General features: G+C 40.0%; 2 protein-coding genes across 2 annotated transcripts; both read right to left on the bottom strand.

Moving 5' to 3' along the window:
- Nucleotides 1-103: 103 nt before the first annotated feature.
- On the bottom strand, nt 104-1,415 carry LOC118404192 (PIN+ prion protein RNQ1-like). The gene is made up of 2 exons (XM_035803216.1): nt 355-1,415; nt 104-166 (listed from the first exon to the last, which is right to left on the bottom strand). The coding sequence occupies exon 1, from the start codon at nt 1,342-1,344 to the stop codon at nt 418-420; it is 927 nt and encodes a 308-aa protein (XP_035659109.1). The 5' UTR covers nt 1,345-1,415; the 3' UTR covers nt 104-166; nt 355-417.
- Nucleotides 1,416-2,656: 1,241 nt separating this feature from the next.
- LOC118404177 lies at nt 2,657-26,921 on the bottom strand. Its single transcript, XM_035803197.1, has 22 exons — nt 25,171-26,921; nt 24,706-24,795; nt 23,027-23,071; nt 22,722-22,820; nt 22,522-22,584; nt 20,003-20,094; nt 19,567-19,642; nt 19,097-19,147; nt 18,416-18,460; nt 17,441-17,499; nt 17,159-17,206; nt 16,652-16,717; nt 16,286-16,386; nt 15,625-15,714; nt 15,121-15,421; nt 14,254-14,548; nt 13,151-13,272; nt 12,731-12,860; nt 11,612-11,767; nt 11,262-11,384; nt 5,782-5,936; nt 2,657-5,324 (listed from the first exon to the last, which is right to left on the bottom strand). The coding sequence occupies exons 1-22, from the start codon at nt 25,252-25,254 to the stop codon at nt 4,754-4,756; spliced, it is 2,862 nt and encodes a 953-aa protein (XP_035659090.1). The 5' UTR covers nt 25,255-26,921; the 3' UTR covers nt 2,657-4,753.
- Between the last annotated feature and the right edge of the window lie 107 nt (nt 26,922-27,028).

Raw genomic sequence — 27,028 nt, 5'->3', positions numbered from 1 at the left:
AGTCTTTAATTATAGTAAGAACTCCTCCATGTGACCAACTTTGGCAATCTTTTGACCAACTTTGTCAATTTTGCAACCAACTTCACAATTCTTGCCACAGGACAGTATTCTCATTTTTACATGTTCATCTACATAAGAACTTTCACAACATTTTTGCGCCAGAAACCTGAACATATGGCATAAATTCCTATTGCTGGACATTTTCACATGAACATAATTGACAGAGAAAGTCATTAATCGCAGAAAGAACTCCTCCATGTGACCAACTTTGGCAATCTTCTGTCCAATTTTGTCAATTTTGTGACCAACCTTACAATTCTTTTGTGTCTTACAAAACCTTTTTGTGCCAAAAACCTGAACGTATGGCGTTAAATCCTATTGCTGGACATTTTCACATGATCTCAAGAAACAAAGTCTTTAATCATGGTAAGAACTCCTCCACGCGTCCCTGATAGCAGCTTGCTGGCGTAGTCGGTAGAAATTGTGCCAGTCCATACCGTTCTGTGAGTCCACGCCACGTTCGTTGGAGGAATACCTACCCTGTGAACCGTTACCGAACTGACGCGCCACAAACGACATTTGGTATTGGTCCGTCTGGTTGTAAGATTGCGCCTGGTTCCGCGAGAATGCTGTCTGAAGAAGGTGGCTGTAAGATTGCTGTTGGTTGTACATTTGGTTGTTGTAAGTTTGTTGGTTGTAGGTTTGTTGGTTGTACGACTGTTGGTTGTATGACCGTTGGCTGTATGACTGTTGGTTGCACGACTGGTTGTACAGTTGGTTGTGATATGTAAGTGTGAAACCAGATCGGTTTTGAGATTTGTTCTGCAAAGCAGGCCGCTGTGCCGGCTGCTTCCTCTTCCTTTCACTTTCTTCTTCCTTCTTTCCCACTTTCACTTTTACATTTCCTTCAGCCTTCAACACCTTGCTTCCTTTCCCTGGACACGTGTCTTCTTCCTTTGAGGAGTTTGGTCTTATTTTCTGCTTCACGTCTTGCAAGAAAGTCTTGACCCTCTCTGCTAGAGACGTCTTACCACTACTTGTACTTCCTGTCTCCTTACCGGTTGGATTATCATTTTCTTTACTTTCTGACTCCATCTTAGACGGCTTCTTGGCATCCAAGGACTCCTCAAGAAGCTTGTGGGCAAAAGTGCCGACAGAGTCTCTTCGCCTTGAGCCAGCAGGACTTTCTCCTGTCAGATCAATTATCGGAATCTCTGTGTCTTGGGCAGCATCTTTAGGACCGTCTTGACCTTCAGAAGTGGTTTTATCTTGACCTTGACACGCGTCTTCATCTTGAGCAACATCTCCTCGTTCTGTGGAAAGCTTTTCATGTTTGTTCGGCATTTGGGGAGAGTTTTGTGCGTCAATGCATCTGGTTTCTGTTGAAGGTTTCTCAGACACATTCTCACAACTCTCTGTAGGGAAGGAAATGAAGTATTTAGTCCTTTCAACCAGGGGTTATACTGTCAAAGCTGTTGTTGCCACCTGTGTACGGACAGCAAGTGAACAAATATTCAACACGTCTTGTATCAGTATGCTGCAGTTTATGGAACTAGCACTGGTACTCTCCAACTACTGTAAAATGCATTTAAGTTTGCAGGGATTTAATTTCGCGGTAGCGGGAAAAATGACTTTTCGCGGTGGTTTTAATTTCGCGGTAATACGATAGACTGCAGTCTAATACCACAATAGAAAAATGTTCGCAGTGGTTTTAAGTTCCGCGAACATTAATCCACCGTGAACATTTCTGCATTTACAGTAGTTGTAAGAAGGAAAGACCTTCATACTCAGTCACAGAGTCGCGTAGTAGAAAACTGCGTAACAGGAAATTCAACTGCTCTTTTTAACACCCTGAACATCATTCAACTGTCTTGGATCCTGTATTTCTAGACCTTTTGATCGTATATTTCTACACCTTAACAGCCATGCCCACAGATAACTGTTGACTGAAAGGTAGGTATAGAATTTTGGGCTCAAGCTCTGAAGACAGAACGTAGGGTTTGTAATCAGGTTTCGCTCAGACTTTCGTATGATGTGCACCTAAATTTCAAAATGAATCCCTGGATGGCATGCTGTATGTATACAGTATCTTTAGTGCCACCTTCCAGCATATCTGGTGTTATCCTTACCTGTAGCTTCTGCTCTGCTGGACGATCGTTTTCCGATGGAAGGTGTGCCGACTGATGTCTCTAAGACAGACTCAAGATTCTGTTTGGGTTCCGCTGCTCCAGATTCAGACAAGTCTTCACAGCCCTCTGTAGACAAGAACACAAACAAACCATTATCTCTCTCTAGTTTTCTCTATACTCTTGTAAGGTCATGATACTATCATTCTAGTAATCACAAGAAGAAAATCACTAGAGAAAAAGAAGAATCAGTTAGTCTGGTAATAAAAGAGGAACAGACATCAGGGCCTTATAATACTTTTGAAATTTACATGTCTTGTCTCTGATGATCTATAGCTTACAAAAACAGCTTGATGCTGGTTTTATCAGTGCGGGTAGACATTAGAATTCTAGCTCCTTCAGAAGCATGCATATTCAGGTGGAATCTCAAAACCAGTGCGTATACCTCAAGCATGCTGAAAAAGAACTTACTAATACTAGTAATACTAATGGAGAGCTGTGATACTTTTGTACAAATCTACTATAACAGGCGACAGTATTAATCCGGAAAAACACTCTAAATCCGGAAAACTTCGATTATTAGGACATACTTTAAGAAATAAGTTTAATATTCTATAATATGACATAGTACATGATGACGGTTACGTAGATAACATCGGCAGGTCCCACGGGACTAGGTCAGTTCTGCAGAATTCTGCATCTGTTCGCAGAATTCTGCGCAGAATTCTGCACTGGACTGCAGAATTCTGCAAACCATATGCAGAATTCTGCAACCAATGTGCAGAATTCTGCACTCCATATGCAGAATTCTGCAAGTCACATGCAGAATTCTGCAAGTCACATGCAGAATTCTGCAAGTCACATGCAGGATTCTCAAAAATATGCTATAATATGCAATGCTACAGTTATTACATGATGTTCATAGTAAATGTATGCTTGCTCCATGTGACTATGTACATATATACAGATATACATGTTTGTTACTGGTAAATTAGTTTCAAGCACCATGGTATGCCACCATTCAATATGGGTGCATTTTAAAGTGTTACTGACACCAAAGTCTATGTTTCTGACTTATATTAAATTATACATTGTATAATAGTATTATTCCTTGAAGATAGACTTTTACTCTAAATATACACCCTTCTTCTAATTGAATATCAAATCACCCAAAGATTATCATTCCTCTTTCTCTTTATTCTTGAACTTTTTATTCCTATAACTGAATGGAAATGCTTGATGATTTGAATTTTGGTAGCCATTCATAAGATTATGGTTTTATACTTTATAATGGGGCAATTTAAGTTTGGCACCTTATTTCTTGGAGAGGCTCAGAACTTATTGCCCCCCCTCACACACACATACACCCGTAGTCACCTTTTGACACAGTTTTGAAGGGATGAGGTTTTAGTGTGTAAGTTTTTGTTGCTTTTTATTCAACGGAGACAATGTATATCATATCAAGGTCTTGATGATAATCATATCATACTGAACCTTGTCTTGTAACATCTCTTCAAGACTGGATTTCTAACTTCTTGATTGGCATATTAAACAATTGCTCTAACAATCATGAATACAGAATTCCTAAGAAAACTTTATTTACATTGTATATGTCTAACCACATTTTGCAAAATCTGTCGCATCATTCCAACTTCCTATAATTTGATCCCTACGAAGATCAACTGGTCCTTCCATAGACTCGAGTAGAGTACAATTGTTTTGCATTTTTGTGGTTCATAGACATAGTACATTCTGCATGGGAACAACATACCAACAATTATTAAAGCCACGATCAATCAAAAACATGAATTGTGACGTCATCATGTGACATCAACAACCACTACATTTATAATCAAATAGAGCATCATTGACATATCAACATTGATCAAAATCATAATCAAAACATTACATTATAATGCAGTTTCAAAACAAATCATCATTAATTATACATTCAATAGCATGTGATAGAAAACATATTGACACATGCATTAAATGACTATAAAACCGATGATCAAAATCATAATCAAAACATGACATAATCATACAATTTCAATACAAATTATCATTAATCATGTCACAGAAAACATATTGACACTTACATCAAATGACTATAAAACAGATGATCAAAATCATCATCAAAACATGACATTATCATACAATTTTAATACAAATTATCATTAATCATGTGACAGACAACATATTGACACTTGCATCATCATCATCATGGCTCTTTCCAACAAAGCAGCATATTAATCATGTTACACTTGCATCAAATGACTGTAAAACAGATGTACCAAAATATGATGGGAGAACTTCTTGAGCTGTTCAATGAATGGGAATCCTTCTGTCTAGCAAACGATAGATTAAAGATACCTTGACAGCATGGTACGAGAAAATGTATGTAGTACCTTTTTTACAAATAGCTGAAATGCAAACTACCAATTTCAAACAGACAGAATAATTAAGATAATTTCATCAATCATCTTTTTATCAAATTAAAGCATAATATCCTACAATAAAAGGTGGGGTCTTTGATTATTGTGATAAGGGAAAAGTGAGCATGACAATTTTTTGGCTTAAAATCAAAATCAATTAAGCTAATCAGTAACTGACCAAATACAAATAGTTCAGCTTTTCTTTAGTCTTTTTGATGTTGTTGCCTGTGTCTGAGTCTTTGCTTTTCTTTTCAATTTGATATTTAGTGGGTCTTGGGATTTCTTTTGGAACTTGTCTAAAACTGTAAGGACTTTTTCGTTCAAGACAGTGGGAAGCTTGGTACGGGGGATGAACTTTCCTAGCTTTGATAATGGTTCAGTTGGTGGTTTACTACGTCTGTTTTCTTTGCTCAAGAAGTCCTCCCACCACTCCCTGAACCCATCTTTCACTCTCAAACTAGCTGACCATTTGTCAATATCATTAGTCATCTTTCTTACTTGTTCCAGATGGTCTTCATTTGCCTCATTGTCTACACCAACCCAGACATGTTTAATATGCTGCTTTGTTGGAAATGCTTCTATAAATGTATCTACATTAATGTCAATTTTGGGGCATGTTGGCACAGGCCAGAGCTGAGCTAGTAGACAGACTTTCTTGTCAACAGCTCTGAAGACAAAGTTATGGGGCCTTGAATGACCTGATAGGTCAGCACTGATGTAGTTGGACATCAGGGTCCTGTAATCCCACAGAGCCTGTATTAATCTGAAAGACAAAAAATTGATAACTGATCAGAACATTTCATCCATGTACATTGTATTGGGTGTCAGTACTGCTTGTGCAAGATAGATAGACAGATTTCAGCTTGAATAGCTGATTTGAATTACGGCTTTATTGTTGACAGAAACCTGTTTTGTAGGAAATACATGTAAGTTCCATTTCATTTATTTTGTTTATTTTACCAGGGGACAAATTCACACTTAGGCAACAGCCTGTTTTCAGGTGTCCCTAGACACAGAACTCAAACAACTTAAACACTGTACATGTGTAACTAGGACACTTAAACAATTTAACTTAGTTAAAAGGTGCAATATAGGTCATGCTAACAATACTACATCAGCTGTTTTTAAATGCTGTTATTTCTGAGATAGAAGTCAAGATTAAAAAATATTTCAATGTTATATCAGAACTATGAAACAAAAATACAGGATCTGCACAATACCTGCACTGTGGTTTAGGTGCATAGCTTGCCTCTATTGTTGTAAATAGCTCTGGTATGGTGGTAGCATCCTGCCTCTGAAGTTTCACTGAAAATCTGGAGAACATCTGGTCGACGTCCTCATGGGTATGCCCGGCCATTAAATATCCTAGTTTGACCTGCAATAAAAACATTGAACAACAATATGCAAATTAAGGCGGCCATTAAGGAAATTCTTGTTTTCGGCAATATCTCGGTAACCACACATGGTATCAAATTGATTTTGGTGTCTATCCCCATGTTTTGAGGGGTAAAGAATCAGATTAAGCCATTTTAGTAATGATCACACCACTATTTTGGCTAAATATGCATAAAATATGCAAATTAAGGCGGTTATTACGGAAAATCTTGCTTTTGTCAATATCTCAGTAACCACATATGGTATCAAATTGATTTCGGTGTCTATCCCCATGTTTTGAGGGGTAAAGAATCAGATAAAGCCATTTCAGTAATGATCACACCAATATTTTGTGCTGAATAGGCATATACGAAAAATCTTGCTTTCGTCAATATCTCGGTAACCACACATGGTATCAAATTCACATTGGTGTCCATGTTTTGAGGGGCTAAGAATCTGATGTAGCCATTTCAGTATTTAAGGAAGTAGACTAAGCCATGTCAGTATTGATCCTAATATCCAACTCGTTAAGTTTCCATACCCCCGTAGTGTCAATTCCCTCCTCCCCAGCAGTGTCCATACCTCCAGTAGTGTCCATACCCCTAGTAGTACCAATGCCTCCTTGGCCAGTAGTGTCCTTACCCCCTGTAGTGTTGTACTCCCAGTATTGGCCGCATCCCCAGTAGTGTCCGTACCCCCAGTATTAGCAGCATCCCCATTAGAGTCCAATCCATACCCCCTGTAGTGTCCGCATCCCCAGTAGTGTCCGTACCCCCAGTATTGGCTGCATCCCCAGTAGTGTCCAGTCTGTACCCCCTGTAGTGACCACATCCCCAGTTGTGTCCGTACCCCCAGTAGTGTCCGTACCCCCAGTATTGGCCGCATCCCCAGTAGTGTCCAGTCTGTACCCCCTGTAGTGTCCGCATCCCCAGTAGTGTCCGTACCCCCCGTATAGGCCGCATCCCCAGGAGTGCACGTCCGCATCCCCAGTAGTGTCTGTACCCCCAGTATAGGCCGCATCCCCAGGAGTGTCCGTACCCCCAGTATAGGCCGCATCCCCAGGAGTGCACGTCCGCATCCCCAGTAGTGTCCGTACCCCCAGTATAGGCCGCATCCCCAGGAGTGCACGTCCGCATCCCCAGTAGTGTCCGTACCCCCAGTATAGGCCGCATCCCCAGGAGTGCACGTCCGCATCCCCAGGAGTGCACGTCCGCATCCCCAGTAGTGTCCGTACCCCCAGTATAGGCCGCATCCCCAGGAGTGCACGTCCGCATCCCCAGTAGTGTCTGTACCCCCAGTATAGGCCGCATCCCCAGGAGTGCACGTCCGCATCCCCAGTAGTGCACGTCCGCATCCCCAGTAGTGTCCAGTCTGTACCCCCAGTATAGGCCGCATCCCCAGTAGTGCACGTCCGCATCCCCAGTAGTGTCCAGTCTGTACCCCCAGTATTGGCCGCATCCCCAGTAGTGTCCGTACCCCCCGTATAGGCCGCATCCCCAGTAGTGCACGTCCGCATCCCCAGTAGTGTCCAGTCTGTACCCCCAGTATTGGCCGCATCCCCAGTAGTGTCCGTACCCCCCGTATAGGCCGCATCCCCAGGAGTGCACGTCCGCATCCCCAGTAGTGTCCGTACCCCCCGTATAGGCCGCATCCCCAGGAGTGCACGTCTGCATCCCCAGTAGTGCACGTCCGCATCCCCAGTAGTGCACGTCCGCATCCCCAGTAGTGCACGTCCGCATCCCCAGTAGTGCACGTCCGCATCCCCAGTAGTGTCCGTACCCCCAGTATTGGCCGCATCCCCAGTAGTGTCCGTATCCCCAATAATGTCCATACCCCAAGTAGTACCCGTACCCCCAGAAGTGTCTTTACCCTCAGTACTGTAGTGTCCGTACCCCCTAGTAATGCCCGTACCCCATTGGTTTTGATACCCCCGGCCGTAGTCTCTATTTCCCAGTAGTGTCCGTACCCCAAGTATAGTTTCTGTACATTGTAGTGTCAGTACCAGTGTAGTGTCATTACCAAGAAGGTGTAATGTCTGTACCCACTGTAGTGTCCGTACTCCGTATGGTAGTGTACGTACCCCTGTAGTGTCCATCCCCCCAGTAGTGTACGTATCTCCAGTAGTGTCCGTACCCCCAGTAGTGTCCGTACCTCCAGTAGTGTCCATACCCCCAGTAGTGTCCATACCCCCTGTAGTGTCCGTACCCCTATTTAAGTCCGTACCGCCCCCATTAGTGTCCGTACCCCCAGTATTGTCTGTACCCCCATTTGTGTCCAATACCCCCAGTAGTGTTCGTATCACCTGTAGTGTATCCCCAGTAGTGTCCGTACCCCCAGTAGTGTCCATACCCCAAGTAGTGTCCATACCTCCAGTAGTGTCCGTACCCCCTGTAGTGTCCGTACCTCCAGTAGTGTCCGTACCCCCTGTAGTGTCCGTACCTCCAGTAGTATCCATACCCCCAGTAGTGCCCGTACCCCCAAGTAGTGTCCGTACCCCCAGTAGTGTCTGTACCCCTAGTAGTCTGTACCGCCCCCAGTAGTGTCCGTACCCCCAGCAGTGTCCGTACCCCCATTTGTGTCCAATGCCCCCAGTAGTGTTCGTATCACCTATAGTGTATCCCCAGTAGTGTCCGTACCCCCAGTAGTGTCCATACCCCCAGTAGTGTCCATACCCCCAGTAGTGTCTGTATCCCCAGTGATGTCGGGCCATTGGGCCAAATCAATTTTTTTCAGGTCTGACTTTTTTTGGACCGGTCCAAGAAGAAAACCTGTTTGTGTATGGTGGTACACTGTGCACCCCTACCAAGTAGTGCCTGGGCTGTAACATATAGTAGTGTCAGTACCACCTGTAATGTCAGTTTTCACTGTACCATGGGTCAGTTTTCACTGTAGTGTCCATACCCTCAGTAGTGTCCGTACGTATTGTCCGTTCCCCCTCTAGTGTCCATACCCCCTGTAGCATCCGTACCCCAGGTAGTGCCTTGTACTCCCCGAAATGTCCATTCATCCTGTATAGCAGAGACCATACCCGATGTAGACGTATGTACCACCAGTAGTGCCTGTAACCCCAGAAGTGTTTATACCCCCTCTGTTTTCAGTTACCCCTGGGCCAGTAGTGTCCGTTCCTTCAGTCTGTACCCCAGTAGTGTGGCTGTACGGATACACCTTGACAGCAATGCGTGGATGCTATACAGCTCACTTGCCATGTACATTTTTGTGGATACCACAGAGAATCACTGACTGCCAAAATGAGCACACCTGGCAGGTTGATATCTGTGACAATGTTTGTGAAAGTGACTTGTTGGAGGACTGAGTCAAACCAGGAATGGCAACATATATATAAGCATAATTAAAGTGGATGCATCCACTCTGATATACACTGAAGCTGATTTTTTAAACATTTTAAATAAAGTATTTGTCAATACTGACATGGCTTTGTTTGATTCCTTACCCCTCAAAACATGGGGATGGACACCAAATTTATTTTGATACCATGTGTACCGGGTAGTTACTGAGATATTAATGAAAACAAGATTTTCCGTAATGGCCGCCTTATTTGCGTGTTTTATGCCTATTCAGCACAAAATATTGGTGTGGCCATTACTGAAATGGCTTAATCTGATTCTTTACCCCTCAAAACATGGGGATAGACACCAAAATTATTTTGATACCATGTGTGGTTACTGAGATATTGACAAAAGCAAGATTTTCCGTAATAACCGCCTTAATTTGCATATTTTATGCATATTTAGCCAAAATAGTGGTGATCATTACTAAAATGGCTTTATCTGATTCTTTACCCCTCAAAACATGGTGATAGATACCAAAATCAATTTGATACCATGTGTGGTTACTGAGATATTGACGAAAACAAGAATTTCCTTAAAGGCCGCCTTAATTTGCATATTGTGCGGATTGCCAAATGATGACAGAGTGGCATCATCCAGATTCTGATAGAGCACACCTCAGAGGTATGGAAACAGCAGAAAAACTTTGTATGAACCGCATTGCATGCTTATCGGTCTCTGCCACCAGACTATAAGACCCCGTTCACAAGAACCCGTTCACACTTAGAAAAACGATTCGAATAAAACATCTATCCGAATAAAAAAATTTCTATCCGATCCAAAATTGTGTTAACACTGCTCTTCGATAATCCGATTAGTGCGCCCTCAGTCTTATCCGAATAAAACGTTAGTTGCGTTTCACAGACGTATCGCTACGTCTTGCAGTAGTTGGTGGTTAGTTTCTTCACTCTATTTCTGCACTGGTCAAGGGATTTCTTAACTCCGCCATTCCTTTAGATGTATCTTCATAAATGTCCCTGTTTTTATGGACCTTCCGAGCTTTTTCTGCGACTCCTCCCACTCCCAGATGAAAACGAGCAGCTTCGTTTATTCGGTTGTCAATTTGGCAAATGGTGACTCCTCTTTCTTTATGCTCATTGTTGTTGCAAGTGAAACACGGCGGAAAATGCTAGCTGAAAAATTAAGCGATCTGGCGTGTGTTGTGTTTCCCGTGCGATGCGAACTAAGACCCCAAGTTCCTGAATGAACATCGGAGCAAGCGGAATCCTATCCATTTGCGCGTTCACACTGCCGAATCGCACGAATCGAGACTCCCCGCAGCGCATTTCTATCCACTTGCCCCAGTTCTATCCACCTTCCCGAGGTGGATCGCGAAGGATTCGTTTCAATGAAATCCAAGTGATTTGGGAGCGTTCACACTGCTAAATTTACATGTTTTATTCGAATCGTTTTTTTAGTGTGAATGGGGTCTAAGTCTAAATACTTTGTGGTATTTCTAAAGGTTTGTTTGTCTTCTCAGTTTTGTTCGCTGAGTTAAAGCTCAATATACAGGTGATCGCTATTTTTTGCATATTGGGTATTTGACATTCAATTTTCACTTAATGGCAGTAGGTAAAAGGATGTTCGTAACTAGACTGCTTTGACACCATATTAATTATTCATATCATGTGCCAAGGGTGTGAGGAATCTTTAACACAATCCCTAATAAGTACCTGAGCTCACTTTCTTTCTCAATCCATTTACAGGCTGATTGTAGACTTTTGGCTATCAAGGGGACTTCACATTTGAAAATTGTGCTCAATGAGTATGATTATGTATGAATCTGTCAAGAAACAAAAGACTGTGCCGATAAGAAGTTAAGGCTCCAGAATTTGTAGAATTTTTGCCAGGGAGCTAGTTCTAAGGTGATTGAAATAATGTACTTTAGACATCAAATACAGTTACCATGCTATTTGGCATACATGCTATATATTGCAAAATGTCAGTCAGACAATGTCATCAAAGCTGATCATTTTTACCTTCTGGAAGACTTGCAGTTTTACCAGCCAAGTGCAGAAAGCAATCATGAATTTGTTCTTATTCTCCTTTGCACTGTTGTCCAGTTGCAGATATAGTGTGCTGGGTAGCCGACCTCCTCTCGCCTGCAAGGCAATGGCACAAATTTAAAGGTCTTAGTTGCAGGTTACAGTTTCGCAAGAAACCATTTTCCCATTGAGCAGTACTGATTTCCCAATATACATGACTTAATTTTCTTCATCACAAATTAGAAATATTCAGTATGACCTAAAAAATTTGTACGGAATTTATCAGTGACATATTATCACATAGGAAAATGTCAAGGAGGGTGGTCTTAATCACTAGGCCTCACCTTAGAAATGTCTGTTAGGACATCAATCAGGACGTTTGTCGTGATGTTCACATCCATGCGGTATTTGGAAGTCCATGCATACACATAGGACTTCCTTTGTCCATGTGCCAACACTCCTGTTAGGTGAACTTTCATCTGTTCCAGTGATGACTGATTCTGTATTGGGTTAGATGAATTCAGATAAAGTCAAGATCTATCCAATTTTGCACCTGATAAAAATGTGAAAGATGGTTTACCTAATATACATGTATTAAATCATATCACATCCTTGTTGTTAGCAATAGAAAGTGTTTTACCCCATGTAGTGCTTTGAATTGACCTCTTTAATCAGTTGAAACAGGATTTGTTTAATAAATGTCCATTCTTTATAAAAAGGCAAAATTGCTGTCACTTGTTAACAGTGGGCTATCATTTCCATCCTTAGTTCATCATACCACAAATGTTTATATCATACCACAAATGTTTATAAATCAAATCATTAACTAAAGAATCATTGTGCAGTTTAAGTCAAAATTGACATATGATCCAATGGACTGATCCTGATCGAACGTCATATCGAACAAATAGAACAAGATGGAACCCCTTATTCTATTTCGAAACCTCCGTCAAAAATAGCCTGAGTTGAACAGAAATGGCCAAAGAAACATGCTATACTATTCTTTGTTGAAGACGACACCCACAGAGTATAGGTATTGTCGGAGCGAGAGCCACTGCATAGTGTTAAATTGATGGTGGGCAGGTTGCACGTGTAGAGCAGGGTATGTATAAGACATGGGACTCTGCACTGGCAGACTTTGTAGAAGTGTCCCATTAGTTGGTGCAGAGTACATTCGTCAAGATCCCTCTCCACGAGTGCCAGAGCTGCTTTCTTCTTGATTTCACTTTTATCATGTGCATGCAGCGGAGGCAGGCACACACATTGTTCTGCATTTTACTATTACTAAGTGGTTCACCTAGTTCTTGTAAACAAAGGTTTTGCCAATACTAAGGGCTACTCATTGTTACAAAACAAAAACAACCATGAAAACAATTACTGATACATGTAGTTATAAACCCTACAAAATGAATAAATGCATATGTTCAGACCGACATGTACTTTAGCAGCTTATTATTGATTACCTTGGTCGGGGTGGAAAAGTGGGGCAACGCTGTTTTGTTCTGATCCATGCTGTCGATGATCAGGCTGAGGTAATTGTCAGGGTACTGCTTTGCTTTCTTGATGTGTTTGTAATATTTCTGGCGTGCAGAGCTGCAAGGATGACAAGGTGTATCAAATTGTATGTCACTGCTTTGTAACAACAAAACTTATATAGATACTCATGTCATCTACAAACTTAATCTAGATACTTTAGCTATACTTTCAGATTAGTTTAACATCATAGTCAAACCACATACTTCCATGAAAAAAAATATTTTTTCTACTTCATGCCATCTGGAAAGATGATAATATGCTCAGGTAAATGCATTCAAAGTGGTGCAATATTGATTTCAAAATGTAGAAATTTAATACCTGTCTTTAACTGGAAGGTTCTCACTTACTTTGCAAGTTGAAGGTGGCTTTGTCTTCGTTCTCTCAATGCATTGAAGTCATCCTCGATCTTGGCCTCCTTTAACTGTTTCTTGAGTTCCTCACATTCATCACATTTTGTGAAACGATTTCTCTAAGGAGAAGATAATTCAAAGGCATGGTTTGACAAATCTGTAGAACATATTCATATGTTTTGAGAAGTGGAATGAGAACTGTGAGTAAATCAGTTGATTGCAAAATGTTTTCTTACTACTTTCCATACCTCTTGTTGCACTCAAGATGGATATTATAAGTACAACTGTACTTGTAATTTCTGTAGCCCCATGCACTGTTTATGATTATGGCCATGATAATGCTTTGGGTCATGGCTAGGAGTGGGTACCGGTGCAGTTTACTGGTGCAAAACTGTTTTTTCTTACTTGACCGGACCTGAAAAAAATTCAGTATACCACATTTTGAAAGATATGCATATGAACAGATTATACCGGCAATATGGCGGCAGGTGTTAACATGTTTTGAGGCTTATTGGTCCAAAAAAGTAACAAGAGCCAAGTAGACTTTAATATGTAGTACATGTACAATGTACATTGTACCTTGTGCCCTCTGGATGCCATAATTCCAGAAAAAGGGTTGACCTAGGTATTTTATCTATCATGCATTGATGATATGTCAAAATGTCCTTGTATGTATGTCCAAACTCCAAACTTGAGATAAAGATGACTCTGAACCCCAGAGTTGACAGTCAGCCTTATTACGAATTTTCTATAAAGAGGCAGTTAGCAGTGTTTACGTGAAGGTACATGTAGGATACTCCACCAAACAGATTTCTTTGCAGCAAAATGGACCATTGTTTTGAGTATCCTCCATTCACAGTTAGGTCCAGATTTAGGTCAAGATCTGGATCTGGACCTGATCCTCTGGACCTGGACTGTACTTGAATTTTTTGTACCGGTACCCACCCCTACTCATGACAATGTACCTCCCTATGGACAATAATGATTTTTGTATAAGTAAGTATGCTTTGGGTCAGGACCACGTCACATTCACTTGTCCTCAAAAAATTAAAACAATGAATAACACTTAATAAGTAATAGAAGTATTATCCAGTACTTACCGGTGGAATTTTCAGGTTAGGGAACTCTTTTCTCCACATGGCCTTGAACCATGTTAGTTGCAGATGGTTCTCGTAAGACATCTCTTCCAGGTAGCTGTTGAATACATCTACCTTTTGAAGGCACTGAGGCAGGTGGATGTTGTTGCTGTTTGGCATGATGTCACCATATTTTTTGGCATATTCACCTAGCCACTGCTTGGCCTCTAAGTACCTACGAGATTCATACTTCATTCCATTCCGTAGATCTGGCACAACCTTCTTTCCAGCCTCGTATTCCTTTACAATCTCATAGAACCTGTAACGGTTTGAAGAGGATAGTACATGTATGCGTATATCTAAATTTAAAAAAAAATGCATATAGAGGGATTGCAAAGCATCAAGAATATATCTAACGTTATGTTTTATTTGATACCTCAGCCTACTTCTATCAGTATTATGGAATACATGCTAAAACTGATAAGTGCTTCAGGCCCTGACCTTACATAGATATTTTAAAAAGGGACATTGGGTCCTGGTCTGGAGTGGTTTGAAACTAGGCTATGAACTACAGTCAAACCTAAGCCTCTTGAAGTAGCAGATCATCTGGCCATAACGGCCACTTTTTTCCCCCAAAAAAATTATAGGAGCATGAAGCAAACTTCCCAAGATGGCCACCTGTCCAATGCGGCCATGGCCACGTTGAATGAGGGCCGAATGTACAGGGTACCAGTCCCTTCCCACATATGGTTGCTTTTTTAAATGATAAATATAGAGAAATTTTCATAAAAATGGAAAATTTGCCATAGATGATGGCAAAACTGGATAGCTTCTGGGTTTGGAACAGCTACATGTAGTCTGAGTGTACTGTAATGTGTGTGGTGACATTACCTGGACTTCTTTGCATCATGTGCAAGACACCAAGCCCTGGCACATATCTTGTAGCCTTGGATGCTGAACTCATATGATCCACCATCTTTCCTCCTGTCTCCTGCTTCCAGAGCCCCTTGGATAAACTCTCGTTGTTTGTCTTGATTATAGCTCCAAAACTTATCCCTGCAAACTCGTATGATGTCAGTCCCCAATTTCCCACAACAGTCCTGGCCACATCCACAGTACGTAGTCCAGGCTGTTGTGATGGCTTCTCTTGAAGTACCCATCTGAGCATATTTCCCTCTTTTTGCCTTTTCAGCTGTAACACAGATTGGTACTTTTTTTATTTCAAGTTAATTTCATTCTTGTACATAATTATGGAATGATCATGGCTTTTCAAGGTGCACTTGTCACCAGTGCTGTTCTTTATTGTTCTGTTGAACAACTGCTAGTATCACAATTTCTGTAAGTGAGCAGTGTTAATGCTCTCTATGTGATATTTCATCAACATGAAAATTGTACCTTTTTTCTTCTTGAAGAGGTGTGGCTTTGTTTTTCCCTTTGGAGTAGATGTGAGCAGCCTTGTCAGCGACGAAGTTGAATCATCGTCAACTGTAATATGATGATTAATGTACAATGTCATGTATGTCAAAACAAAACAGGCTTGATTGAGCCGACAAAATATTAGTACCTGTTTGACTTTAATACAAGTGGACTATATAGCATGCCTTTGGAAATTTCTAGTAATTCATAGCAGATTTGATTTCACCTAAAATTCTACCATTAAATGTTTATAAATTTTGCAAGCTTATACTAGTATATATATGAGCATTTTTGGGATGACCCAAAGTGCATGCACTTCCATTGCAGTATAGATAGTAGGTAAAATGTAATGGGAACACAAAATAATGCAATTATGTTTAAGCTATCCTCAGACTCAAGTCTGCCTTGAGGCATTTCCTCACAAAGCAACAAGAGCGTGCCCTACTTTGCTCTCCAACAATTGGTGGATAGTGGTGTGTTACAAAAATCTGCATCACTCAGAAACAGATGAAATGTATATTTCTATTGGCAAGTCTAACAAAATTGAAATTGAATGTTGTTACCAGATTGTATATTTCATTCTTGATAACCAACAAGCTAATGCAACAAATCAACTCACTTAAACAGAAAGTGTACTTACAAGATGTATCACAACTGCTTATGTCTGCATCATTACCAGAACTACTACTGTTCAGGCTGTGCTCCAAGGCTGAACGAAGCGCTCTCGCGATAACGGCACACCTGCAACAGTTATGACATGTAATAAGTAACAATGTACATGTAAGTGCACATTGTCCACAATTAGGCATTCATTTGGTACCATGAACAGCAATGACTTTGTTGGCCTGAACAAACAATTGTGAGGCCTGCTTAGAAATATCGGCTCTTTCATTACCTGGATTTACAGACTGAAGCACAGTGAACAAAACCACATTGCATATTCATCTATGATATAATACAAGTATGTTTGCATGTGCACAAACGAATTATAAGTTATTGTAATGACCTCTGTCCTGGCATTGGTGGGGGAGACCTGTGACGGGGCTTCTTTGAATCATCCCTCACTTTTTTCCTAGATAAAGAAACAAAAGTTTGTTAATATGTAAAATGTAGCTAATAAAAAAATACAAATACATCTTTAGCAAAGATTTGCTTATTACAAACAAAACTGGTGTAAGACAATTTAACAGGAGAAAATATGGCATAGAGACAAGCATGATAACCCAAATCATATAAGCCAAATCCTTTACTTCTGTCTCTGACAAAATGAATTGTTACTACATCTTGCACTATTTAAAGGTAGGATCATTCATTGATATTGCAAGAAACATATGTATGTGGCCACAGAAATCATGGAAGATTACACATTCAATTTGTTACAGTATAGAATAGTAAGAAGACAAAAAACATTTTCAGTGTAAATCAACATCAGTTAGCAGAAACTACATTGCACATTGGCATTAAGTAATTTTTCTTAGTGTCAAATATGACTAGTAGATGGAACAGCACATACCTTCTTGTTGGCATTGCTTCAAGTGGTAACAGCTTAATGCGCTCTTTCCTGCAAAATCCAAGAAGTCATGTCACGAGCAAGAAGGTGAAAACATATAGTTTCAAAGTTTAAGAACCTAGCGAAGAAGGGATTGTGCACATTCATGAGTACACTTGAATTTGATGTTGTGCCTGCAAAGCTGGTGTGTTACGCCGAACAGCGGCTATACCGGCAATATAAATACAGATACAGATATTTTTTTATGTCAATTTGCAATCTAGAGTGAAGTGGAAATTTTGATACCTCAGGGATCCACTGTGTATCTCCAGTGCCATCCACTTACGAATGTTAGGAATTGCAGCCTGCAGAAAATATAGATAATGAGTCTCATTGGTCAACACATAAGGAAGTACAGAATAGCTTGATGTGATGGTAATGATAATATGTGCTTGATATTTCCATCTTATCCAAACATACACAGGTGCAGAAATAATCCGTTACAGCTTTAGCTTTATATAGAAAATCTGCATTCCAACACAGTAAAAATAAGACATTTGATGAAGTCAACACATCTCCGCTCCATTTTACATGTCATATGAGAACAATTTAATGTGGGGGAAAATGTCCCCAATTCCATTTCAACCAAGATGTAGTAACATTGCCCTGTTTGCCTGGATAGACCAAAATAAATTTGAATAAAGCAAATTTGAAAAGAAACTTAAAAAACTAAGGTGCATTGTTGACTCATGAATGTAGAAATGGAATACTGAGTATCATGGCTTTAACTCCTCTGCTATTCACATAGTCTGTATAACACAAATGCCACTGTCTGAAGCTTATGTAACAGGCCACTCCTCACTACTAGGGGCCCGGCTGACCTTGGGTCTGGAATCTACAATTATGTTGGAAATCGGAAATCAGAATTTTTGAATGACAACCCTGTGACGCAGTGCTACATTTGTACAATCACGTACTTGTAGACTATGGGATGAAAGGGACACCCTTACATTACGTACATGTACATGAACATCCAAAATCCTAAAACGCATATGTTTGAAAATTGATTAATTACTAGAATCTACAATATATTTTCTATAATATCCTTCCCTCAGCAAAGCTAAATGTCTTCTGTCTATTCCAAGGATTCAATTACCTGAACTGCATGATAAGTACTGTATGCTACATTGTGCTCTTGCTTGGCTGCACATCATATACTGACAAAAATGTTATCAAATGCTTGGCTGCAAAAACTGACAAAATGGTATTGAATTGGCTTACCTGTGAAAAGTTCAGGGGTATCTTGTTGGCAAGATGGAATGCATACTTGAAGGAAAAACAGAAAGAGAGTTATAATCTAAGATGCAATAGTAGTGGACCTGATTATGCATTCTGTATAGCTGGTATAACCACTAATAAAACAAAGATGATTGTATAGCCCAATAAGCAAAATTACACCCAAACTGCCCTTTGGCATAACACAACACCTTCAAAGCAATATTACAGTCCAGAAGCAGCTGGTTACAATTTACACTGATGACCTGTCTTGTACGGGATGTGTAATAAGAATGGTAGACAGTACTTTATGACATCGAGCATCTAGATACAATTGTAGTTCTGGGAAAGTGTACACATCAATCCTAGGTTGATAAGTCAACTTCAAACTTCGAGGCATGACTACATGTGCCAGTATTTCTTGTCTGAGCTCAGGTACTAGGTACTGATTAGTTGTGTGCCAAGCAGTTTAACAGTCATTCCTTACATCATGCACAACTGCAGTTACATACAGCAATCTTTCAGGGCTTGGTTTTTAGGTCACTCTGTGCAGTTAGGTATAACAAGCAAGGTACTGGTGGTGTAAAACCTCATGCAACTCTCTAATGTTGATGCCATTAAGGGAAATATTTGAATAAACAAATAAATTTCACCATCTTTAATGAGTTATGAATAGAACAGTCATACCTGGCAAACAAAGACACCACAATCATCCCCATTCTTTTGTTGGGGAATTTCCTGCAAAAGGAAGAAAATCCAGCTGCCTTGAATAACATTCAATTTGATACATTTTTTTTTGTATGGATATGTTTTGGTGATTTTTTTAAAATTAGATTTACAGTTAGTAACTGTAACTGTAAATCTATATGCACTTATATTATAAGTGCATATAGATCATGATCATGATTATGAGCCTTCAAAACAACAGCCAAAATTGATGACTCATAAACTTTAATCTGTAATACACATCATACAATCAGTCATGTATAAATAGCTCTACATTGTACAGTACTCCCATCATTTTTAGATAAGAAGTCAAAAATTGATATGATAAACCACAACAATGACTCGTCAGTGTAAATATACTCGTCACTTAATAAAATGAATTCTATTTCATCATTATAATAATTTCTAAGTTGAGGAAAGAAAAGACCTACATCAGGTGAGGGCATGTAGAACGTCCAGTCCTTCCAGTTTAGCTCACTTTCAGGCAAGTAGAAAGTCAAGAAACGTCTGGGTGAAAAAGGAAGCAATTTAATTTTGAACTGTCTTATTCATAAGAAAATGATGTTGCTTCAAATGTTTCATTCCTCATATAAAAGGAACTTGGAATGAAATGTATCTATTTTTATAAAAATACTATACAAAAGAAGCTCTATATGTCAGTGTTCTGCTCATCATTTATCATTCTTGATGGAACTTTTCCACACAATTATGATAATATTGACAAAATTAGTCTTTCCATGATTATCAAGCACATAAAAATGGTATCTTAAAAGAAATCATTAACTATATCAAATTATGGCAAGTGGCGTCTTGGGTGGTCTTAAATGTCCGACTGACTCTGAGATGCTGAGACGGAGAAATACTTACTTTGCTCTCTCAAAAGCTGTCTTCTGATTGATGCAGCAAGATACTTGCAATGAGTCAAACAGAATGACCCACTTCTTCTTTGGATAATACACCTGCATATTCAAATGGGACACACAAAATTAAGAATTTTTAAAAGCTAAGAAGAAGTGGAGACTACCATGTCAAACCGCGTGACATGGTCACACAGGTCACTTGATACAGGCTGTCCTAAGTTGTTAGTCCCTAAAATAGTAATAACTGTGTGTACTAGAGGCCCCGGGGCTTTCACCCGGCTACTGAAAAAATTCCAGCCAACTTTTCTAGATGATTTTCCACTGAAGGGCACAATTAAAGTTTATGGATGACATCCTCTGCAGAATGTAAAAGTTTTAAAAAGAGATAAGGTGGGGGAAAAAAGAAGCATGGGTAAACAAAACAAGATTGTAAATTTTCAAAATAAACAACATGTATATTTAACGTTAGTTTACCTTTATCCGTAGGGTAACCTATATCCGTTGTGTATAAAAATAGGGTATTTGGGTATCGTTAAGTCGATGGAACGTAGTTTCACATCGTAATATCTTGAAAGATTTAACATTTGAAACCCACGTCGATGACCGAAAATCTCTAAATACCCATTTTTTTTTAAAAGAACGAATCTAGGCACCCTCACACTCAGGGTTGACATCGCGGCAAAGCCTAACGATATCACCCCTGACAATTCAGCCAGGGTATTTGGGTATTTGGGGCGTGGCTTCTAACCAACTGTCAGCCTATCGGCTTTTTGTTGTCGAAAGCTCGGAAAGGCGCCATATAAGGCGACTCATTAATATTCAAGAGCAAGATAACAGTACCGGCGTAACGTTCTTTCAGCGTCCAGACGTCTTTATCAGGCACCAAATTTAACATTTGTCGGTTCTGTGGGTATAGGGTAACCACGGCATCACCGTATACATGTACCGACCTAGCATACGAAAAAAAAAAACATTACCATCACGCAAAGATAAACAGATCTTTGTACACGCCGCGCCGTACGCTGTTTGTTCGAAACTTGCAATCCGGTCGCTGATTGGCCCGCGACAAATCAGGCAAGCTCATTAATATTCATAAGCAGGGCGCCCCAAATACCCAAATACCCTGGCTGAATTGTCAGGGGTGATATCGTTAGGCTTTGCCGCGATGTCAACCCTGAGTGTGAGGGTGGAATCTAGGTTACCCTAAGAAAAAAGGTGATTTGGCGTTAACAAGAATTTAAGTGAAAACAGCCAACAAGACAGTCTGCTTTTAACAGAAATGCATGTAAGCCAAGTCATTGACCCACTCCCATGAACTACTGTTTGTACACTGTACACACTGCCTGTTGTATCTGGGTCACCCCCTGTGGGACACAGATCCCTCTAGTCAGCCTGATTGAAAGAGTCACTTGTCACCAATTACTGAAGTGGTTTCCAAAAATACAAACTTATGATGTAATCTTTACTTCTTTGTATCACAAATTCTTACTCAGACTTTGTGTATGATAAAATGTACATTGTACATGTACATGTACATGTCTGAAGAAAAAAACATAACAGTTACTGTGTCACATTAACCCCATGTGATGCTGACTGTCTTACCAATTACATGGTCAATTTGTCAGGACCTACTTACATGTAAGATACTGATGTTAAACCCACTGGAGAAGGCCTGTACAGAGCTGACTGCTATGGGAAGGGTAACTACTAGTAGTCACAAATAAGTACCAAACTGGGCCAAGATACTACTGTACCTGGGGGTCTTGCCCAAGAATCATGTTCCCCAGAAGTTCCACACTAAGCCAAGGTTTTTGAAGGTGTAGACTTAAATGGCTGAGACATCTCTACTAAGAGGGTCATGGTTATGTTTTGTGTTCTGTTTTATATGGGCTGGGTTTGTATATATTATGAAGAAATAGTTGGTCTTCTACTTAATTAAGAATAAAATGACGGAGATAAAAACAGGGCTGGGTGAAGACACACTGTTTAGCCCCTTGCATGCAGGGCATGGATAATTGATATGCTACACATGATTAGCCCCACAGATAAGGCTAGAACTTGTAGATGCTTCTGTCAAGCCAAGCTATTTTCCTTAGCCTAGGGCTTATTCAGGTGACGTCATCACCCCTTCCCTCTGTGCGCAGCCATCTCGGTGTTCTATCACTACAGCGACTTCCTCGATGTGTTAAGGTCTCAAAATGTCAGAGGAAAGTGAAGTTGTTTGCCCTGTTTGACTATGCAAAGAGCTGTCAACCTCACGTCCTATTTTTATCACCAAAAGCAGGCAGAAATTATCCATATTTCATCAGTGTGGGATCCAGTCTACTTTCGAGCACAGCAACAGTGACAGAGTCCATTGATCTTATCTTTGTTATTTGTTTCATTCTATGCCCTCAGTTCAAAGCGTACCAGGCTTACAACAACTTGATGAAAGCGCAAACAAAGACACCACAACAAAAAGCTAAAAGAAAATAATATGGACCAAAAGTTGTTGCTGTAAGGGACCAAATAATAAGAGCAACTTACAAGAAGCCCCCAGTGGTTAGCTTGGTGAACTGGCATGAAAACTATGTCACTTCCTTGTATGTCCTAGAATAGAACAGAACAGGTTTGATTAAAGTTTGACTTGTTGAGACAAAAACTAAGGAAAACATGTACTGCGAACATGTATGAACAAGAAATGTTCACTATTACATCCTTAGTATGAACAAAACAATCATTCATACCTTCTGTGTCTTCTGGTTACTCTTGTAATTGTCGAAGACTGGCCTTGTCCTTAACTTGTTCAAGTAGACGTTGTAGTTGAAATACTCAATTTTGCAAGTCTGAAACATTTTTTTCGTATGATTATGATATCCACAAGAATAGTGATTTCTCAAAAGAGAAACATCACTGAGTCAACAAACTCTTTAGAAGACTAATATGTACAATGCCATAAATTATGCCATAATGTGTACAGTTACATTTCCTTTGAATTTAAGTGCACAAAATCCATTGCCAATGTACTTATTAATAATGAAGTCAAAGTTACCTTAGGCGCTGACGTTTGAATGACTTCCAGGTACTCTTCAATGATCTAGGTTGATAAAGAAATGGTACTCGGTCAAATCAAAAGCTACTTAAGGCTACTTTCCCATTGAGATATTTTTGTAATGTTGTATATATATATATATAAAATGGTGTGCTGCCTTTTTTTTCGCATGCTCAAAGCTGAAACCCACAGCACTTCGTCTATAGTTGCCAACAGAATGGTGAGGATCCAATTAATGAAGTTTGGTCGCGTTAATCTGAGTAATAATTTGAGTATGAAATACAATCATGCTGTTCATGAAAATTCCTCATTCTGGGTTACAACTGGTAACTGCTGCAAGATTTGTGAATGTAGGTGTGATTTGGTGTTACACTAAGACATCTTGTCCTGATTTAAGAATCATTGCTTTTGTATTTCGCTTGTTTTCATTTGTGTTGAATGTAAATAAATACAACGAACTGAAGGGTTGAACACTAGACAGAATGTTATAGCATGATCTTTTTGACAGAACAATTGTAATTCTATGGCGATGCAACCTTACAAAAACAATGTGGTCAATTGCAGAGGGCAGTGTTCATGAAAACGGTTGTATTTCTACTGTAGGTTTTCTACTATACAAACACTATAGCAGATCCAACAGTGTCATTCCTAAATATAAAGCTTTTTCACTTCGCAAAAAGGTATTTTATGTTTCCCTCTGAAGGACACTGTGTCTAGGGTAGCCATACAGTATCAATAGACATGGTATGGTTTGGTGGGAATAACATAAGTTTTAATCAATGTGACTGACAAAAAAAATCACATCACACTTGTTAACATGTTACTATGAATCAGAATCGCTGAACATGCTCAATAACACGCATGATGACAGAAGTAACAATAAGCGCAAATATTCTATCAAAAACATAATGAGGAACATATTCTAGACAATTTCGGACCTTTTCCATACATGAAACCTTCTGAATCAGAAATCAAATTCTGCTTCAAAACACAAACAAATCCATAACGGGTCCAACCTAAAAACCGTTTAATATTTAATCATCTGGTGTATTTTGCCAGCCAGTAGGTACCCAGTATGAGTAATGAGGCTGTTTAACGTGGTCGAGGCACCTCCTCGAGCACGGGACCCCCGTTTTACGTCCCTCCCGGAAGACGATTTCGTGGAAACTTCGTGAGGCTACAGCAATCCGGACGTCCTTGGTTGGTCCCCCATCCAAGCACTGTCCGGACCGTCGCGTTGCTTAACTTCCGAGATCGAGGGATCGGGTGTACCAACGCGCCACGCGGCCGTAGCATATTTATCTATTCCTTTATTTATTCAGCTTCACAGATGGAGAGGAGTTGGCAACAGAAATCTAGTTTCTCTATGAGGCCGACTCCCAAACATTTTATGTGCAGTTGATGGTGACTGCTGTATTTTGTGGCATGAGCTGCCACTTAGTGTTACTGCTATTCAGTGCTACCATCATTGTTGCTTTAATCTTTCTCAAGTATACATTTGTTGTCAACAAACACCACTTGTGTATCAGGAAAGAAATCCGTCTGAAGATAGGTGCATCTTAAATAGGGCATCTACAGCTATTAATACATCTGAAGATGCAAACTATAACGACTTAAGTTACAGCAGAAATTAGTTCAATCATGCTCCCATCAAAATGATATCTTTAACAGATACTTACATCGTCTGGGACCCATTCTCCATCCTGTAATGTCAACAAGTCTACCCCGCGTTTTCCACTGGGACTAGCATCTTTGAAAAGTTTGGTGACCTGGAGATAGGATAAGACAAATTTTTGGTAATTAAATGCAGATTTTGGATGCTGACCCAACAGTATCTAGTCATTGCAGCCATTTTGGGGCATAAAGGCCACCACAATCTGAGAGGGTATATTGTACCGTATGTACTGTGTATGAACAGCACTGGGCCATGGAAATACTCGGTGTGTATGCACACATTTCTGCACCCCCAATTCAAGCGGCTGCTGCATATATGTATACCCCCAGATTTGTGTGGGGTGTATCCCTGAACCTCAGTGTGGGTCATGGGCAGTCTAGGTCATGGGGGCACAGTAACAATTCGAGTAAGGTCTACTACACAAATGCTGAATGATTTGAATAAATCCTTCAGAGAAGAATCAACTTACAAGTTCTCGATCCTCCTGGGATAGAGGTCTGTACTGTGCAGTCTGTGACAGGTCACAGTACTGTGGCAACTCATCAGTCCACATTGTCTGTCATGTGCTGAAAAAATTAACAGTACAGTAAACTGAAACTGAAACAGTTCACAACTCTACAATGATTGATTCAAGTATTCATATTAAACAAGCTAGAAACATTGTACATTACGGTATTACAACCAAGGTACAAAATAATGAAAACAGTATAGACCCATACCGGCTGGTTGTCTGTGCAGAAGATGAAGTAATCTTGTGGGGTAGCCTGCACATGTATACCGAGTTTCCCGCCAAAAGTGGGAGCCAAAACTGGAGTGCCTGATAACCAATCAGCTTGCATCTGCCTCCTGATTGGAGGCTTCAAGGGATTTGAAACCCAAATGACCTGCTGTCAAACTGCTGGAACAAAAATCCCCCTGCTTGTTGTCAAGGGATGTTGGGATGCTATCTTTGTTTAGGGGTGGGTTAGGAAAAACAAGATCTTGTTGCAGAAAAAGTTTGTTTGATATTCAAGGATGGCCCAAACTATGAAGTGTGCAATGTTGTATGAATTGTCAAAGTATGTGCCTCTGAGTCATGTAAGTGTGTTGTAAGCAGATGTAAGGATGTACAGCTTGTACTTAGACATTTTCCCTTTGAAAGACTTGCATCAATGTCTATCTCTGTGAAGTTTGCATTTACAATCAAATGTTCTACTTTATCTATGGATTATTTTCTGTCCGTTATGCACATGCCAATGGGCAAAGCTATCTAGAAAGCTTACTATCCCAACTCCCATGTGTTGCTACATGCATGTGATCTCTAGTGTGGTAGCAGGTTTGATGAATTGCCAGCAGCTGGAAAAGATGTCTTGCTCCAGGCATATTCAGGTTCAAAAAACAGAGCTGGCACGTACAACAATTAGACAAGGGTCATACAAGTCACCAACAGCAATTAGACAAGGGTCATACAAGTCACTTGTGACTGATTTCGAGCCGATGTGTGGAGACTGGAGATGATCTTTGGTTCATGTCTGAAAAGTGTATTTTGTTCTGGAAATAACTTAAAAAAGTAAAATGCTGGTTGATAGATAGCACAGCGACAGTAAAATACCCACATGTAAGAAACAAACACCAGACTCATTCACAATATGTCAATAGAGAATAATGCTCAAGAAGCTCAATGTGTTAGGGAAGTGGAGAACAGTTAGATAAATACACAAATACATAATGTGTAACACAGATATACAGGCTATACAGATACAGAAGCTGGTGTGTTACACAGAAGGGCAGTAGTATAGTGTACCTGTGATACAGATGCAGAGAACTGGGCTAAAACTAGATGAGTGTCTCAAACAGTCAAACAATGGGAGAGTTGAGCGGCAGATGTTGCAAGATATCTTCTGACCCTAATGACTTTAAATAAAAGCAGCAACAAGGAGATTTGATTCGCTACTTATATGTATATAATGATGTAGAAATATTTACTGTAATGCTACAAGTGTAGGAAAGAAATCTGATTGAATTTCATTGGTACATTGTATCTCTAACCAAATTTGAGGATTCATCACTGTGGTAGTTTTTTCTTTAATTTTAGACACACGCACTTACAGCTGAGTCTGCTACTTATATGATAGTAAAGGAATTGCTAAAGCTGAGCTTGACTATGCATTTCTGTCCTGAAATTTGAGAAGTGAAAGTGCTCGCGATGTCTATTTACGCTGATATGCATAGTTCAAGTGGTGACTAAATTCTTGGACACCTTGAACTTTATAGTCAACAGTTAACTGTTTCTTATTCTTATTCTTAAGTGTGCTGACATTTAGTGTATGTGAGGTACTTGCTATTAA

Source organism: Branchiostoma floridae, chromosome 17 (assembly GCF_000003815.2).
Source record: "Branchiostoma floridae strain S238N-H82 chromosome 17, Bfl_VNyyK, whole genome shotgun sequence".
Classification (NCBI taxonomy): domain Eukaryota; kingdom Metazoa; phylum Chordata; class Leptocardii; order Amphioxiformes; family Branchiostomatidae; genus Branchiostoma; species Branchiostoma floridae.
This window is presented reverse-complemented; position numbering and strand designations above follow the sequence as displayed.

What these genes read in the sequence shown, in the direction of transcription:
- LOC118404192 (XM_035803216.1), bottom strand. Translation starts at nt 1,344, where the DNA reads ATGCCGAACAAACATGAAAAGCTTTCCACAGAACGAGGAGATGTTGCT.
- LOC118404177 (XM_035803197.1), bottom strand. Translation starts at nt 25,254, where the DNA reads ATGTGGACTGATGAGTTGCCACAGTACTGTGACCTGTCACAGACTGCA. An exon ending in TTCAAACGTCAGCGCCTAAG is followed by an intron (nt 22,821 to 23,026) that starts GTAACTTTGACT and finishes AAAATGTTTCAG; the next exon opens with ACTTGCAAAATTGAGTATTT. An exon ending in CCTCTTCAAGAAGAAAAAAG is followed by an intron (nt 15,422 to 15,624) that starts GTACAATTTTCA and finishes TCTGTGTTACAG; the next exon opens with CTGAAAAGGCAAAAAGAGGG.